Here is a 19,166-nt window from a genome sequence, read left to right as displayed (position 1 = left end):
TTACTACCTTCTCTCACCTATGTTCAACTCAATCAATAAGAGATGAGACATCATCAAGTTCAGTTCTGAAACAGAATTCTGAGCTATTGCCATTTCCCAAGTACAATTTCCAGTCTTTCTCTTGGCGTGAGAGAAGGAATCAGAAGCACAGATAATCACTTCACACGAAAGCGTCCAGCTTATTAGCTTCTATCCTTCCTCTGTCCCCCAAGGAAAATGCAAGCTTTTTTTCATCCATTGAAACCAAAGTTACTTTCTTCTCACTCGAACTCTGAAGACAGTCTGGTGTTTCAGAAAAGCACGGTCAACATGCTGCAGACAGCACACAAGGCAGAGAAAATGAAGCACCAAATTTAAAAATAATTTGGTTAAGACAACATCAGCAAATGAGAGTGATTTTTTCAAGTGAGTGGAGAGAGCTCAAAAGCCTAACTAAAACAAACACAAAATGAACTGGAAAAGTCACAAACTGTTAAGTGTGTTTCATTAGCTCTAAGCAGAGGAAAAGGCCCAAGTATTTTCAGTATAAAAAGGAAGACAGCTGAACAATTATCTACGACCAAAGAAAAATGTAGAAAATTTTAAGAAAGATCATTTTGAATGCGAGCAGCATTTTCATGGAAGACAAGCCTGAAGATGGCCTGAAGGAAAGAAACTTGGACGATTCATGATGCAGTAAAAATTGGTTAGAGCTTGAACTCAACTAGGCAGAACAGCAGTTTAACTAAACAGAAGACAAAATTAACAGTGAAAATGAGGTTCTGCTTTATTCTAAGAACCCAATCAACATTCTACAATTATCTGTACTTTTAATACTTTTTAAATCAGTTAAGATGTTAAATTCAAAGATAAATTAGATAACACACTACAGAAAGATCATTCATATTTCTGAACAATCTTAAATTATTCCATTCAAATGCTGTGATTCAATTGCAAGAAGGACTTACTGAAGCACACAAACTTGGATACAAGCCCTTTTTCCATTACGAAAAACATTCTGCGCATGTACGAAACATCCACACTGGGGCTGACTTACGTTCAAAGCGCATATTCCTGCATGAGGACATTTGGGGATCATTTTTTATTTTTTTACTTTATTGGTGCATTTTGGCAAACATATCCCCAGTCCTGTTAAGCTTCCCATGCTGCAGCACATACGGTAGCAGTAATGCAATGTTAAAATTTTCAGCAGTTAGACATGCAATGACAGCCATGCTTTTCCTACTCAGCTACAAAATCATGGTATTTGAGGCAGCTACATTTCAATATTGTTATGTACAAGAGATCATCATCGTCCAACTACTTTTTGGGAAAGAACTGCAAGTACTTCCATTGCGAAAGTTTCTACTGCTTCAATAAAATATTTTGCTTACTAAGGAAAATTTAACATCGATCATCAAGTGAATGCAAAAACCTTACAACACATAATCAATAGCTCCCAAAGATAGTCTAGGCAAAGTACAGTAACATGAAATTTCGTAATATTCACTGCATAAGCTTGAATAATTCTCCAATAACTTGCATGATTAGCTAGACCATACACTGGATTCCTTCCAGGACAGAACAAAGGACTGTGGATTTTCTTTAAGATTAACTCATGCAGAAACACCACTCCTCTCAAAAACATAAATCACCATTTTCACATTATAATGCAAGTTTTTTCCTCACTTCAGGTTATAAAGTTTAACACAAAGTATTTACATTTAATAATTGCATGTCATTGTAGATTTAATTTTTTGAATTTTAACTCTGCAGAGCTGATTTTAAAGCTTAAAAGAAAAACAAACCAACTGTACTGCTTGCAGTCCATGCTTACCAATTCATCAGGCAGACACCAACATAAAGTTATTTGCCAGTTTATTTCACTAAGAAATAGATGATTATTTAATGGTATCTGTATTTAGCACTCAAACTCAGCTCTGTAGAACTGCTAGCAGTATTGCCATTACGTATTTTAACAATTATTCTACACATAGTCTTCATATCCAGTAACCTTTCATTGCACACAAGAACTTTGCCATGAGAAGATGAGATTCATCCTCATTTCCAAATAAAGTTATATGCATTACCTAATTTTATTGAAGAACTATGCTATAGCAAATTTTACCACTCGAAGCATACTGCTGCTCTGAGGATACACAGAGCTATCCGTCACCACTGCTTCTCCCCAGTACTGTAATACGTTCAGTTCCTCAGAATTCACCACCAGCTTCCTTAAAATTCTTTGTTCAACAACTAGTGGCGCAAATCAGGACAAAATCTACTTCTAGGGAAATCACGACAGATACCTATCTATCTGTTTCTTCCAACGTTCATGAATTTTTGTGGCATGTTCTCCTTTTATATGATAACTATATTTGCTATAATCAATTTTTAACATACAACAATTATTACTGCTTATTTTATAACTAATTAGCACTAATGGTCCCACTACTATTCATCCCACTGCAGAAAAAAACCTGTAGCTCTTCACTATTTGAATTATTTCTCCACTCCAACAAATGTTGGGGCATCCAGTGGTTCTCATACCTCTGGCACCTTGAAGCAGACAGACTTCAAAAATTCTGCATTAAGGATCCATCAACTAAGGGTTAATCAACTTAAGTACAGAGAATACTCAACACAAGTGAAAGATATTTTTTTTTCTACTCAAAATACAATTTGAAAGTCGTTTTAAGACCATCTTTTCACTAAAGGAATCATTTTATTTACCTTCAGAACATTTCTCAGCAGAACATTTAATGCAGTCTTCAAGCCAGCTACAGTACTCAACATATTCAAATTAAACTAAAATACTCACTTTACTTCAATTTTAAATACTTTCAATATTTTTATTCCCCTGTTTCTAACGCTGTAAATTGTACATCCAGTATGTATGCCGTTAGTGAAACCGTAAAGTCACGATATCCCTTCCAAAAAGTTTGGGTACCAAAAACTCGTAAGATGAACTCCATGGAAACATGCTCATGTTCCACCCTTTACTCTGCATCGTTGGATTCGCAATTTCTTACTGTTCACAAGAAAGTATCAAGTTTTTACATTGCCCAACAACTGCAATACAAACTCAAGCTTCAGACACAGCTGAATGCATCTAAAAGCATACTACTAACTACAGATTTGTGGATTTTTTCCCTACCTCTCTTAAAAGATAAACCCAGACACCAAAAATGGAAAGTTTCAAGCTTGAGAAGTGTAACACTCATGAAGCTAAGCTTCTTTCATCCATCTTGGAGAGCTGACTACTTACAGATTTGGCAGTTGCAGAAATGTATTGGACAACCATCTCTCGTTTTGTGGTCAAGTCTTTGTCTCTCAAAGGAGCTTTACGTTCTTCATTTAGATTCATGTCTTCCTGTAAAGAAACAGACACACAACATCAGGACTCTTCTTCGTGCTTTTTACTAGTCTTTGTTATTTTTATACTCCTTTTCTTAAACAAACAGTTCATTTTTAAACAAACAGAAGTGACTTTTTCCAGCTCATCTGTGTTTCAGTTTGTTTAATTCTGAGTTACTCACTTTTCTCATTTATGTCTGTTACTTCAAGTGTTTGCTGTTTTCAAGACTCAGCCTAAATTATAATTGCATCAAAGGTAGTTACCGTTAGTGAAATTTGGCTCATGAAATAAAACTAGAGGGCAGGACCAAAAATTCTACACCTCAAGTTCATCATGTGTTAACTCTTGTGAAGTTCCTGTGTTTCTGATAAAATCTCATCACAACAGACACTACTCCTGTACTACCTAATCAGAAGGCTGTTATTACTTAGATCATCATCTTGTGGCAGAGGTAGGTGTGAATATGTTCCAACTGATGTATTTAAAACAAACCTAAAAATAGAAATATTTTGCTAGACCAAATCTAAAGATGCCTGTTCCAACTTAATAACTGATTAAATACCACATTACTAGTCATGACTCGTCTTGCCAATAAAAGTCAAAGTAACTTCAGATTAACAACTACGACCAGTAAATATTATTGTAACAACTTACTAGCGAACGGCTTTTTCAAAGAATCTGTCTGGGAGACAGAACTATTATGTGCTTCAATTAACATTACTTGGAAAAGTTAAAAATTAATTCCTTAATCTAACAAGCAAATCAAGCGAGCATTAATTAACACTGATCCAATCTATCAGAAGAGATTCACAGCTTCACTGAACAGGACAGTTCTTCGACCATACTGTGGAATTTTACAACAACTTTGAAGAATGATACAAAAAAATGCATTTCCAACAACATTGAAAGCGTCCCATTTCCCTATAGTTCATGTATCAGCACCAATGTGCATGGCAGAATTAATACACGTCTACTTCAAAAGTTGGCTTCTGTATTACTAATAGAAAAGCTTGCTTGTAAAGGGAATCACAGACCTCGACATGTGACACTAACACAGAAAATATGCAAGACGACACAAAAATTCAGCTTTCTATACATTAAGATTTTATTAAAGGAAATGACTATTTTCCAAAGGTATTTACTTAAGTTTATTAAAAACTACCCTCTAACAGTAGTATCTAACTACTGTAACTAAGGTCTCTAGAGCTTATCTTAATGAAGTATTCAACAGTTTAATATTTTTACTTTTGGCTTTTTGTCTTTGTTTTCTCTGTAGAATTAGACCAAATAACTTAAACATATATGCCACTAGCGTTCTATAAGTTACTAAATTGTTCATGTGCCAATTTAGAAAGGTCTATCAGGCCTATGCAATGCCCTCCCAAGTAGTTAATATTTCCAAAATGACAACGTTTGAAAATCACTACTACATAATAAATGCCAACATGAAAGCAAATTAAAACCTTATAAAACCATGTAGCACATCATCTTACCATCATTTTTTCAAAGAGATCCATGACTTCTTTTTCTGATAAGTTCATGCAACGCTCATCAACAAGTGTCTGGGCAAGCGGGATTTCACTTATAGAAGGTTGAGAGTCAATTGGATGCTGAATGAGAGGTTTCTCTTTTTTCACTGCCGATTTTCTGAAGCTTGTTATTCTGTCACGCTGCAAAAACATCCATTTAAAAATAAGCCAAAACAGAAATATAGGAAAGCAGCCATTTACATGGCAGTAATACACACATTTTTTAGTTAATCCAAGCAGCAGAGTTAAAACTCAAACTGAACTGTAAGTAAAAATACTCTGACATTCAGAGATTACTTCTCATAGTAAGACAAAAACATCTAAGGCAAATTCATGACAAGTCACATGCAAAAGGGATATAACTATGTCTCACAGTTTCCAAAGTATACCATCAATGTTAAACTCTTAGCATTTCAAAATCTTGAGTTCACCTGCTCACATTACTCCCTAATTATCCTGATAGTGAATAAATATGGTACCACAAAGGTAATGTCCAAGCGTTCCTTCACCTGAAGAGCTATAAGTCTTTGGAGGACAACTGACAAAGCCAGCGTTGGGAAGGAGGTACTCACAAGTTCATCGGGCTTATAAAAAAATCCTGCTAAAGTAAAATAAAGTTTGTAGAGGAATTAATGCTCCAATTATAGTTCACAATTCCTTGAAGTGTTTTTGAGTATGGACTCCTGAAATTAGTGCATAATTTTAAAAAGCCAGGTAATGGATTACTCACACAGAAGCAGCCATCCATAGTTAAATACACGGAACAGACATTAGTGAAAGCATATCATACAGTCTGCAACACGTTTCACTGGTTAAGGCTAACTTGGTTTATACCTTCTACCAAACCCCCACCTCTTTTTTTTTTCTTTTTTAAAGCATGCTTACTCAGTTAATTTGTTAATACTGGAAACAACCAACAGAAGCACCTTCCTTATAAGGCCATTTATTACTGTACTATTAAAATATAACTCTGCTCTCAATAGAGGAATTTTTTTTTTTTATTTAATAATACTGTCTTTAAAATATATAGATGTATGTTCATTCTGAGAACATTATGTCCACAGAGATTTTTCTAAATTGTTTGCATCAACAAATACCAGTGTATTTGTTCCAGGCACTGAACAGCCTTATGAAGACGTGCTTTCATCTACCAGCAGCTTATGTAGGGTTACCAGTGTCATCGATAGCAGTTATCACAATCTCTAGAAAGACATGTACACGAAAATTTGTATTTTCTATAATTAAACCTCCATCAAGCGTGAAAAGTTTAACGGATTGTTTCATTTATGGGAAATTTCATTTTAGATTAGTCCAGTCAGTCAGGAGTGCATAAATTCGACCAAGTGCTGTGGAACATGAGGAAGAAAGTTTATATTTTTGTTGTTGTTTGATTTCTTTTTGTTTGTTTGTTTTGCTGTTGGGTTTGTTTTACTGTTGTTTTTTGAGATCCTACAAGAGTATCTTAAATTTCTGAAGGTAAAGTATCCCTAGATAAGCTGCATGCCCTCTGAATTTATTTGGAGATATTTTTGTTTGTGTTTTTAAGGGGAGGGAGGTTAGGTTTGGGTTTTCTTCTTCCTTAGAGGTCTTATATTTGTGGACAGAAACACATTACATACAAGGATACTGTTAATGTCTTTAACAAGGTAAGAACTTTACTTTAATCCCATTTTTTCCTTATTAAAATAGTTCACATTTACATTTTCTGAAACTAAAATCGAGGCATAGCCTATTGAAAAGGCCAAAGATACGACATAATGACTGAAAGGCAGCATCCAAAATCAGCCAATACACATCAAATGCAGTTTTACTCTTCATTTACATTAAAATGCCCATTCAGCAGTCACCAAAAAAAAAGAAAAGCCACTTAAGATCAATTTCACCACACTGTAATCTGTTTCAAGTATAACTTATTAACAACAACTGTTTTAGTCAGGTTGCAATTGTGAGATCACTTTAAAGCCATAAATTAATCTTCTATGTGATTACTAGCTACCATTTCTTAATTTCAGACATGCAAGTGATGATCAAATAAGTGGCCAGTGTGGGTTAACTATTATACACAGAAAATAAAAGTTCATCATTTTACTGAAATCAATTTTGATATGTATCTGTAAAAATACGTTGCAGCAGTTTCAAAGTATTCAGAATTATGAAGTCAGTGCTACTGAATACAAACTCGTTTTTTGACATACAATACATAGCTATTATCCAAAGTGGTTTCACTTGAAATATGTGGCAACTAACTTGGAAGAACCACTGCAGATCCTTTACTGCTAAAAAGAAGGTCAAGAGAAATAAGACTTGAACTGTTGAATAACAGTTTCAACATATCCACAGTATTACTTAAGTATTTAGGATGTGGTTAAAGAAGCTTCTCCAAATAGATACCATTAATTACTCTCCTTCAACTTTAGTTACAGATTAAGATCTTAAGGAATAGCAATCCAATTTTTCATTCAGAAAATTCAGAAACATGAATTTTCTGAAATCTAATACTTAATATCCTTATAAGAACATGTTACATTGTCCACAACATTTTAAAAGTAAAATAGCATGCAGCGTGGAGTTACCATTGCAAAGTAAGATGTTACAAAGACCTTACCACATCATCTGCCAAAGTTTTTATTTGAATATTCTATTAAAAAAAAAAAACAACACACACAAATCAAGAAAAAAAGGCAATGTTACCTACTGTTTCAGAATAAAGTTGTCTTTATTTCATGTTTTCTAACATTAAAACGCACTTGACATTTCAATAAGTGTTTTAACAAAACTGCAGCTGAATGAGCATGGACTCTGCTGTGTTTTACATGGAAAAGTAGGCTTGCATCACGTTTCACCTTGGCTTTTGTCTGTGCAACTCATGTACCTGAAACTTACAGCTCTAGCACCCCATTATTTCAGAAAAATGCAGCAAGTTCTCCTAGAAAGCTTCCCAAAACAGACATGGACTACTGAACCTCAAACCAAGTCAGCAGATAGCTACATGGCACTCTCAGTCTTGACAGAGTCGTTGAGACTCAGAGAGTTGAGTACTTCCTGTGCCCTAGCTTCTGGAGCCTTCTGCAACTTCTCCTTAACACCGAGTAATGTGAATTGATAGATGAACTGATTAAAGCCAGTGTACTGATGATGCACAGACCAGTCACTACTATCTCTTCCTCCCCAGGGAGTCACTACTCCTAGTAGTAGTGTGAGTCCCAGTCACTACTATATCTTCTCCTTAAAACTTTTTTTTTGGGGGGGTAGGGTGAGGTGGAAATTCAAGAAAAAAAGAACTGCTGTATATGAAGAAGCATCTTATTTGATCCCCACAGCCCCACAAGTCATCAGATAGGAAACAGTGACCCTATTCTCTCCAACAGCAAGGTTTCAGATTCCTTGGTGATGTCCTCATGGGCCGAAATGATGAAGGTGCTTCTATTCAAAATCCCACAGCACCATGTATTGTTAACACAATGGGGGAGTTCAGCATTACTGGAAATGAACCTCTAGCTGTTCAGCATACACCACACAGCTTGGTGGAAGATATCAATGCAACATGCTCCTTCTACCTTCTCTTGGCTACAGTTGTCACTAGTGGAAGGAGGGGCAACAAGTCCATGCTTTAGATGAGCATTCAGAGATATGCAGGACAATGTGGTGGATCAACCCTGGCTGGCACTTGCTCATTTTCTGACAGGGGGATCAGAAGTGCAAAAACAAGAAAAACTCATTGGTTGAGATAAAGGAAGTTTAACAAGTGAAGGAGAAAATGGGTAACGAACCAGAGGATGTAAAAGTCATCACTCGCCACCAGCAGATCAAGACCTACTCAGCCTCTAACCAACTGCTGCTTTGCAAAAACACTCCACCTCCCCATGCCGCCACTCCTAGTTTTATCACGGAGCATGATGTTTTCTGGTATGGAGTCTTTCTTTGGTCAGTTTGGATCAGCTCTCCTGGCTGATCCTCCCAGCCTCCGGCCCACCCCATCATGCTCCTGGGGAGGGCACACTAAGAAACAGTAAGCCTTGACACTGGGTAAGCACTGGTTTAACACTGGTGTTAAACCAACACTGGTTTATTCACAAATCTAGAACATAGCACCATATGGGATGGGCAGCTATTAAGAAAACTGTCTCCATCCCAGCCTGACCCAGTGCAGACAGCTGTGATAAAAATATTTTTCTCTTACTACTCCAGATGTTGACACCAACCATTCACCTTCCTAACTGCTCTACCTCAAACCTCTTCCTTACAGCTGCATCTCTCATGTATTTTCATTACCTGGACTTAGTACGGAGTTAAAAGAGGAAGTAATACTCTAATCTTGAAATCAAAACTAAGATGTCCTTGCTCTAGTAAACAGACTTTTTATTTTAAATGCAGATTATTGAGCAAGAAGGCCAAATGAAGTAAGGCCTGACTACGACTTCAACCCAGAGACAGCTAGGTAAGCAAGAAGTTGTAAAACTCTGTATCCGTTTTAGCAGTCACTTGTACTAGAAATATTTTTTTTTTCCCCTTCTCATTTAAGTACTGTCAATCTCTCTCAGAACCTGGAACAGGATAATCAACTCCATCTCTACATTTATATTGCATTTGTCACTTAAACTCCTCTGGGCAAAATACATAATACTAAAGCAAGACAGCACACGGCATTTTTTCAGACATCTCAAGCTCACTTCCCAGATCTCCTTATGGTGCATAAGCCATACTGCTGCCAGCAGCTACTCAAGATAAGCAACACATTTAGCAGGTAGAAGAGAAACTGCAAGTAGCTGGAGGCAGAGGCAAGGTAGTTATGTACCTGCAGGTCCTCATTGAGACACAATTTTGACAGTCTCTTATGCTAACAAAGAAGTCACGCTTCCAGTTACATTCAAGAACATAAACCACAAGTAGTTTACCTCCCGGGAGGAAGTTTAAGATATTGCAGTGTTTGCAGTCAGACCTCTAGCATTAGTCTTTAACCTATCTATAAGACAGCCAGAGCATCCCAAGACAAAATAAACCCTTTCCTAGCTTCATGGAGACACTAACTCCCAAATTTTAGAAGCAGCCCAAAGGCAAAGGTTTTGCAAAAATCTCTATGGGAAAACATTTGCAGATAAGGGACAGCGAATTAATATTTATATCTACAAACACACATACCATTTAAGACAGCAGCATATTATCTCTCTCTCCTAGCTTTTAATATCAACACAAACCATGGAACTTCATCAACTGCTATACCAAAGAACTATTTCCTACTGATTGACTTAGTCCTTCACTTAGAAGATTTAAGTGGCAGTTTCTCTCTTTCAAACATAGTCTTTCCAGTCCATCAATAGCTAAAAGTATCACTTTCTATTTACTCCTCTCAATTTTAGTTCCCTGTAAGTATCCTACTACTTGCATAAATACTGACAGATCATGACAGTAAGGCACACAAAAATCACAGCAAATACTAATGTAACTGCACCACATCATTGTTTTATCCTAAAAGGTCCATCTCACCCGTGTTAAATTCAGAGTCATTGAAATCTTGCATATAAAAAACAGTAGATAGATTTTCACCATAGTTCACTACATTTATTGGTATAAAAATCACTATTTCTTCATCCAAGCTCAGTTCAGGCTACTGCAGTAACAATGCCAACATTCAAAGAACTAAACGACTCGAGATTATTGCATTAACTTTTAACGCAAAACTCGCAGCAAGTCTACTTTTTTTGAATCTTCTTCTAACTTATGTATTAATAAAACCTTCCAGATCACTTGAGCTGGCCATGAGTTGTAAATTAAGGTGAGCTTACATGAGTTAATTGAACTTTCCATTATATTTAAGTATTACTTTGCCACGTTCTTCAACGTTACACTCAAAACTCTCACTTTCACCACAAAAATAAAATCAAAACCAATTCACAGTTTACCATACGTATAATGAAACAACAATCATCTGGATAACTTCTAAATCTAACTGCAATTTTCACTCCACTGCACAGAACAAATCAGGCAAATGGTGGCATGCTGCAATACCCGCTTCTGCACACTGGCTACAACGTCGGTAACAGCTCCGACTGCTAGCAACCCTAACTTTCCAAGAGTAACAAACAGAAACATGACCTTCTGCTAAGTTTCTTGTGTTTAAACTAAGATGATACGACTGTTTTCTAAAATTTACCCGGACTACAACACCTGCAAAAGACTTTGCAAAACTCACTTCAAGGATAAGTGTTTTTTAAATGGCTGCAGATAAATGGGCATACAACCAGGAAGGGAATAACTTCCCATACGAGTACCTGAACCAAAGGAGTTTAAAGGAACAAAACCCAAAACTGGTTAATATCTGAAGTACAAAACATTGTGTGCAATTTGAGTCTAGGTCTTCAAGTCACTAAAACAACTCACTCCTGCAACCTCTGTTCTTCAATACAGAGAATGAGTAACGTTCTCATTAGACAAATAAACTACCTGTTAATATATTCAATTTTGTAATTAAATGTAAAAAAGTACCTAGGAAATTGTGAAAAGTACTCAAGTCACATTAGTTGATATGCAGAAACTAGAATCACACACTCATTTAAGACTTTCAAGATCTTTATCCATGACAAAGTATTCCTAGCAATAAAATTAGTAAAAATATAATTCACAAAAACGTTTGCTTTATAGTAATTTTTTTGGCACTTCAAGAAGCATTCACCGTGCTTTGTAAAAAAGCTCTACATTATTTTTGTAATCCATCAGGTGGAACAAAGACAGTTGAAACTAGCAAAACTAACAGTTTTGTTACTGTTGTTGCACATTTGCATTTCGTCTAGATGACACCAATGGAAAACTCCTGTTTGCTTCACAGCTGTTCACAAAGTCCTTAAATATGTGTTGCTTAAATTATTACACCAAGGCTGATCTATAACCTGAGCATGAAGGCAAACATTCCCTGAGGCTCTACAAAGGGAGACCAAGGAGCCTGTGAACATCTTACGCCACGCTGTTAAAATGAAGCTGGAAAGTTATTCCCATTCTTCCCCAGGAGACTGACCATCCAGAAACGAGCAACACGAGGAAAAGAAGTTAGACAATTCCTCATGCTAAATAAAGCCAGAAGGTCACCCAAACTGGTAATCACTAACAGCAGAGGGCACTAATTCTTTAGTCACAGTGCTGAAAGATTGGGTGTCTCAGCACAGCTCCCAAACAGGGAGGAGGGGAAAACGGGCCAGAGACACATCCATCATGTTGGACAAACCCTCACAAATGGCACTGATCCTCAAGGGATGAAGGAAAGGGGCACCTGCACACCGTGCCTCTGTGCCAGAGGAATAGAGAGACCCTATGGAGCAGTCTGATCTGACTGAAAATGGAGGTTGAGAGAAACCAAGACAGCTTCCTCATTTTTCTCTGATTTGGCAGAACACTATCATGCTCCAAAAGCAAATGGACTGTTCCAAAAACTGCATTTTCCCAGATAACTTCAAGGAAGCCTTTACCAAAAAGCAGATTGATTCAGGAGTTGAAAAAAAAAAAATAACTGTAAACTAACTTAGCTAGCCTTAATTTCAACAGTTTTGTAACTGAAGATAAAGTAGTTGAGGAAGACAATTCACCTAACATCTTTTTATTTTCTTTGTAGCTCAAATTGCCACTACTGTTTTGAAAAAGTTTGTTTCAGACAACAATTTATTGATGTCTATTGATAAGTAAGCTTTAAAAATCAGAGCAAAATTAAAAGCTTATTCCAAAAGCTGCAGTTCCATGTCAGCCTAAGCCAACGAAACTGCTGGTTGTGAGACGAAGGGCAAGGGTGGCACCAGGACAGGGGGCAGTCAGAGCAGCTTAGACTACTGCAGAAACAATTCCAGAAAGCCTATTAGAAGAGGCAGTTTGCATGTTAGCCAGGGCAGAGGCAAATAAAGTAAATTTTCGTATTTTCCAGAGCTACTGCTAGGACTCTGAACATTTCCCATGAAGTCTCTGCACCAACCATATCAGGTAAGTTATCAGCATTACAGCAGCACGGGAGCATTGGAGTTTACAGCAGTTACGCCACATGACTGGCGAGTTCTTTATACAGCCAGGATCTGTTCTTATTTTGACATCTAGTGATCATGCGAGACATTCCCTTCGAGCATCTTGGGAAGATGTAACAGTACAGCATGCTTTTCAGTACAGGTGAACACTGTCTCTCTTCAGGATGCTTTACAGCTTTTAAATTCCTCACTTAAAACTATCAAGCAGCAGTTCACTAGTTAAAACTTTTACAAACTAGACTTCTGGAAGAGCCAAGTCATAATTCCATTCATAAATTTCACAACGAACAAGAACTGCACTACTGCTTTTATGAAGTGCACACTAGCTTATTAGCCTCAATATGCAGGTTTAATGTTCTAGGAGATATTAAGCTAATCAACATCTTTACAAAGGTTAAGAGACATGGCAACCTTGCCCTTATAACAAAGACTTAAAGCCTTTTATTTTAGTTTGAAGCTTCCATTTTTATTCAGTTTTAACTACTGGCTTTAACGATTTAGAAACATGTGTGACATTATATAATCATTAATCATCAAAAGGTTTTATGGGACACATCTTAGGAAAAAAAACCAACAACGAAAACCAACCAACCAAACAAAACCACACCAACCATGACCCACACAGGTAAGCAGATACAAAACTCCATGGCTACATGTCCTTAAGACCCCAAGAGGCATAACTAACAATCCTCCGCTTCAGGAGTCTGGGCAATCTGGCAAATTGCCATAAAAGAAGTGTAGCAACAGAAACTGATACCAAGTTTCTGGATAAGAACTACAAGTGTTTTCAGGAAGACCTCACACCTTACATGCAGTGTCTCAATTGCAGTAGAGCAGGTCAGTATTTGCAGAGAAATGAAGAAGTCATATTTGACAACATCAAGACAGCAAGTGAGACTGCACCAATTGACATAAATAGGGAAATCAGTACAGAAATCCTAATCCTTCGTGTACTGTAATTTTCGGGCTAAGCACATGCACTGCTGCCATGTACAGTTTAATTTTTGGGTCATCTGCAAACTAGCATTCCATTTATTTCGGGTTTAGGTAATTTAACTTTGAAATCCAATAACCTTGGTAATGGATACTTGATACTTTAACATTCTTTCTTGAAGAACGCTGTATTTTGAAAAAGTAGGATTCATACAGTTAAGTGCCAATTACATCTCCTGCTTTGCTTGATAAGAAAGCTTGTTTGAAAAGCTGCACTTCCTAAGTTTCCTTCAGTAAAATTCTAGTAGACTAGAAGTGCATTGGCATAATTTCAAAAATCCTTTGATGCACTCATGTAGTTTTCTGTACACATATTTGGTGCCCGTAAAAGTGCCGGATACACTTTGTCAGACAAGAAGCCATGCATCCAAGTGGTTGCTACTATACTGGTGTTGGGCAGGATTGCTTGACAGTATCAGCATATTCTGTACTGCATCCACAGCAAGCAGTTGGTATGGAAGAAAATTAGAAAGTGTTTTTTTCCTAGGAAAACAGACTGGGATCACTTGCTAAACTAGTCACTTGAACTGTCATTAGATCAATTCCAAGACTCAGTTACAAACAAACACAGCACAGCTCCCAGCACAGCAAAAGGATGGTTTACATGTTACTGTGCTGGTCGCATGCCCGTTGCTTCTCTGCCAAGTGTGCCTGTCGGTACCACGTTCAGCCCCGTATCTCTACTGCTTGTTTTTCAAAAATGCAGTTACTTGACTTCTGAGCTTTGAGTTTTTAGGAGAGTCGGCTTTTGCATTTTTGGTATAATATTATCGTGAAGTGCTTTTGAAACATGCTGGAACAGTTAAACTGGAAAAACTATAGGAAAACAGCTCTTGACACAGTAAGCACAGACTCTATCTCAATTTTGCACTTAGATATAAGCTGTGGATTCGAGCTCTTTGCTTTAAACACAGCTGCAGAACGAAGCCAGTGTTGCTAGATAGCAATACTTGATGTGCATCAAATTGCTGTTCCTCTTCCTTCCTTGTTCTGCGCTCTCCTGAGTGCAAGTGGCTCCGTGTTTCATTCAGACACACCGTGGAGCTGCTCAGACTGAGTGAAAGCTATTGTAAAGCCACTGAGTTTGGTCAATTAAGAGTACTTAGAATGGGCCTCCTCCTTTCATATCTCACTTCCTAAAGAGAGACAACTTATTTACTGCGACAAGGTTCATCTTCTCTCTTATTGAAGCAGGTCTTAGTGTGTTTTTAGCCTTTCATAGACATGCAGCCCTTTTAGCTACAATTAAATGCTTTGAACCTGGCAGTAATCTTTTGCTGAAACCTAGGGTTTTCATTCAAGATGAGCAATGACCAGTTAACTTGACAGTGAGAGAGTTCTTTTGAAATCATTATGAAAAATAAAGTAGAAAATGCTTTGAGAAACTGATTTGAGAAAACTCTTCAGTACTTTTGCACAATTTATTTTTTTTTCATTCCTGTTTACTTGCAGGAACCCTATTTCACAGTTCTTGCAAGTATAGCCTAATACCTAATACAAGGGACAGGCTCAATTTCTATCTACTTTTCTTCCTGTTACATGCAGAGACAGTTTGGGGAAGATTTTTAACTGAGCATGCTGTTGGTTCCATAGAACACCTCTTGCTTTTGTGGGTACAGTAAACATTGGAATAAGTATCACAGTCCATTTGGATTTTCCTCTGCAACCATTTGAGGAGAGGATAAAATCAGTACAATGTATCTGCTGGGAGAGAATTGATACACTTAAAAATAAAGCAGAAGACCCAAAGCAAGCTGCTACCGTTGACAGAAAGTCTATACTGTGAAGAGCTTCCTTGGATACTGGGCGGCTCCTTGAAAACGGATTATTTTACTTTTGGTAGACTTTGAGGAAGTGAGGACATGTAATTGCTTTATTTGGGTTGTTTTTCAAATAGTAAGACAAAACCCACAAAATCCAGCCAACCGAAACATGGCCCACAAAGGAACTGGCAGTGGAAGGGATGCACCCAGCCAAAGCCGCAGAAATTACTTGTGAACATTACTCATTTTGTCTGTACCCAGCAGTCTTGGAACATATGGTCACGGGGATCATGTCAACAACTTCTTGGAATAACATTGCCTGTCTTCCAATACACAGACTTCCTAGCAAAGAACAAGAACAAGGTCAGAGCTGCATTTGATTCCTTCATTTAAAGAGTTGATGGTAAAGTTACTTTTTTTCTCCCCTAATAATAAATGATGTGATACTAAAACTTGGGAAAATGAGAACTGTTTCTGCCATAGCAAGAAACTTTGGCTTCTCCTTGAAGAACAGAAATTCTAGATCGAGTAATTTCAGCTAGCATGGACCATAATGTAACTCAATAGTCAAAGTATATTGGGCTAAACAATTCATAGCTGCTGTGATACACACATGGGCTTTCTGTTCCTTTTCCTATTCTTCCCTGTTTATAACAGCTTTCAGAAAAGATTATTTGTCCTTCAGGGAAGTCAGAAGTGAAGCAGCACACGAATAGAGAGGAACTGTATTGTACACAACAATGAGGAAGCCATCAGCATCGTTTGACTTCAGTACAGGTGATATTCCCTTTTAATAAGTAACAGGAATTCAGGAGGATTACAAATGCTTGTAACAGGTTGCAGATAATCTGTTATCTTCTGCTAAAGGAAAAAGTAACCAAAAAGGATGGTTTATCATAATATTGAAGTGTGGTATGTGCTTAGGATACTCATGAACACCCACACAAATTTTATAAAGGCCTTCCCTTAAATTCACAAAACAAGTTTTTTAAATATAATACATTAACTGATGGAACTACTGCTTATCTTACCAGTCATTTGGGAACTAGTCTTAATCACTCAGTACTGTAAACTAACCTTAATGGACTTAGGAAGTCTGTCTTATCCACCCAAGCTTTGTCTGAAGTTCAAACGTGAAGGCATATTTGTAAAACATGAAAATGAAAATTATTTTTCTAGTTTACAGGTTGAAATTTTACCAAAGCCTACAGCTGTACTCTTTACATTTCTAGTTTGGGAACACCTCCACTGAGCTGTAAATAAACTGGAGAATGAAAATGCAACTGCACTGCTGGAAGACTGTACAATAGAGAACGGTGGACTGTATTGTTTAGAGAGACAGCAGCAGACATTGCCTGCTGTATTTCTAGCTCAGCCAAGAAACTGAGTGCTGAACCCAAAGGAGTTTCCTCACCTCATTTTTTTATGTCAATGAGAATAAAGCAGTGGGAGACCCACTTGCCATACAGGAGTGGAAAGGAGGAACGAAAGTAGTTCTAGTGAAGTGGATTGCCTGGGAGCAACAGCTCTTGCTGCCTCACAGGGGAAGGGGAAGGGGAAGGGGAAAAAAGAATTTGGTTTTATGGTAGTTAAGACTAGCAGTTGTACCAGAAATAAAAGACTGTACTGACACCAAAGTCGGGATAAAATTGGTTACTAGGTGCTCCAGAGTTGAAGCTTTAGTTCCAACTTCTGTCTCAAGTCTGGTTATAAACTACCTCCTACTAATCTGTCATATTCATTAGTTCAATCCGAATCTGTGAGCGGCTAAGGCAACTACAAACAAAGGCTTGCGATGATTAGGAAAACAGTTCTTATTGTACATAAATTTTACCTCAGTGTATACAAAATTAGATAGAAATGCCACTGCATGGCTCACAAAGAAGGACAGACTCAGACTAAACTCTCTCAGCTAATCAGAGTTCTGTACTAACTTTTGAACTTGGCCAACTGACATGGGTTTACCCTTTGAGCTTCACATTTTGTATTTAAACCTTTTGGTTTTACTGTATTCTCTAAATGTGGCTGGCAAAAAAAATAAAATGTATATGGCATCAGTGTACATGCTTAGTCTGATACGCTGTCATCTTTTTTCTTTTTTATGTAAATACCTTTTCTAATGCAACCAGAACTCTGAATATAATCCTCTCAACTATTAGTAACTGTGAAGTTCTCATCTACTCATGCACTCACACAATTACAAATGCAAACATCAAGCACAGTTCCACTACAAAGCCACAGTATTTTATAAGCTACTTCATTTTATAGGTATAAAAATAATTCAGAGTAGGAAAATACAAAGAACCAAAATGCAACGAGAAAGCAGGAAACTCTACACTGTACAAGAACTAACTCCTTGTACTGATGTTAGGAGTCTAGAATCCAACGTATTTCACATTGGCTTAGTATTTGTTCCTCACAAAGCTACACTCATTTAAAACAAAAACAAATTAAAAAAAAAAAAACACGCAGGCATCTTTAAAGGTCATATTCTAACAACCATCATTAGCTCTTACCATAAAAAGAAAGAATAACAGACTGCAGAATTAACATTTTTCCTGACCAAAGTACTTATTTTGTCTTGCTCAATTATCCCTGAGACACCAACACAAATTTATACAGAGCCACTTGTAAACACATAACTAACTGGTTGGGGCAAAAAGGTACTGTCAAGAACATTTAAAGTCTGTGATTATTTCCTCTCATCTTCATGCCTAAATATGCATTATGATGTGGTTTCCCTAACGTGATCCCATACAGGACAAAAAGTCATTAACATTTGACCAGCTAACCCTTGAACAAACAAAGAGGAGAGAATGAGCCTGTGCACCGTCGAGCGTCCAGCAGTACCTTCACTGCAATTCTCTTGGCCTACGTAACCTAAAATTAGGCTGTACATCTACAGTCCTGGAGCTCTAAATATCAGGATTATACAGCACTATTAGCTGACTGCCTTAAACTTAACTTTTTATTTAGCCCTAAACTACTAGGTAGCACTGCTCAAAGTTTCACATTCCTCAAGCAAAGTCTCCTGTATTTATTCTCACATAAAAGGGTAAACTAAACGTGTTATTTTGGGTTTTTTTTTAATAAAGAGAAAACTTGCTATTTCCACAACAATTAGGAAAGCAGTAAGAGTACGTTTGGCAAAAAATATATACACCCACAAAAGTCTACAAGGAATAGAAAACAAGATTCTTTCCAATCAGACTTTTTTAATCAGCTGGTGACTTATATTCTACACTTTCAAAAGAAGTTTAAATACACTTAAATGTTCTAAAGTAGAAATAGAAAATATTTTTTAGTAATAAAAACATTTTCCATCTTTGATGCCCACCATATCTGATAACACTATGCAAGGAACACTTAAAAGCAGCAAATATGCATCATACATTCAGTATATCTAAAACTTTCTCCAATAACATCTTGTCTCCAATGATTTACTCTGAGGATCACTAAAAGGACCAAGAAGGAAACCTTACAAGAAAGCCACCTGTCATATGCACCACCTTGAACTTCCTCTTCTCCCACTCCCCCTAAACAGTCT

General features: G+C 37.1%; 1 protein-coding gene across 2 annotated transcripts in view; it reads right to left on the bottom strand.

Annotated features, from left to right (window-relative positions):
* The window catches only part of DIAPH2 (diaphanous related formin 2), a 223,844-nt gene that overhangs the window by 197,768 nt on the left and 6,910 nt on the right, over positions 1-19,166 (bottom strand). For both annotated transcript variants that reach the window (XM_086619411.1, XM_086619412.1), the window contains exons 2-4: positions 7,472-7,504; positions 4,831-5,007; positions 3,248-3,352 (exon numbers count right to left, since the gene is read on the bottom strand). In XM_086619411.1, coding sequence (XP_086475537.1) covers positions 3,248-3,352; positions 4,831-5,007; positions 7,472-7,504 — 315 coding nt within the window. The remainder of the gene's footprint in view (positions 1-3,247; positions 3,353-4,830; positions 5,008-7,471; positions 7,505-19,166) is intronic.

This window comes from Tauraco erythrolophus, chromosome 13 (assembly GCF_009769465.1).
Source record: "Tauraco erythrolophus isolate bTauEry1 chromosome 13, bTauEry1.pri, whole genome shotgun sequence".
Taxonomy (NCBI): Eukaryota; Metazoa; Chordata; class Aves; order Musophagiformes; family Musophagidae; genus Tauraco; species Tauraco erythrolophus.
The sequence above is the reverse complement of the archived record's forward strand: the minus strand, read 5'-3'. Positions and strand labels throughout refer to the sequence as shown.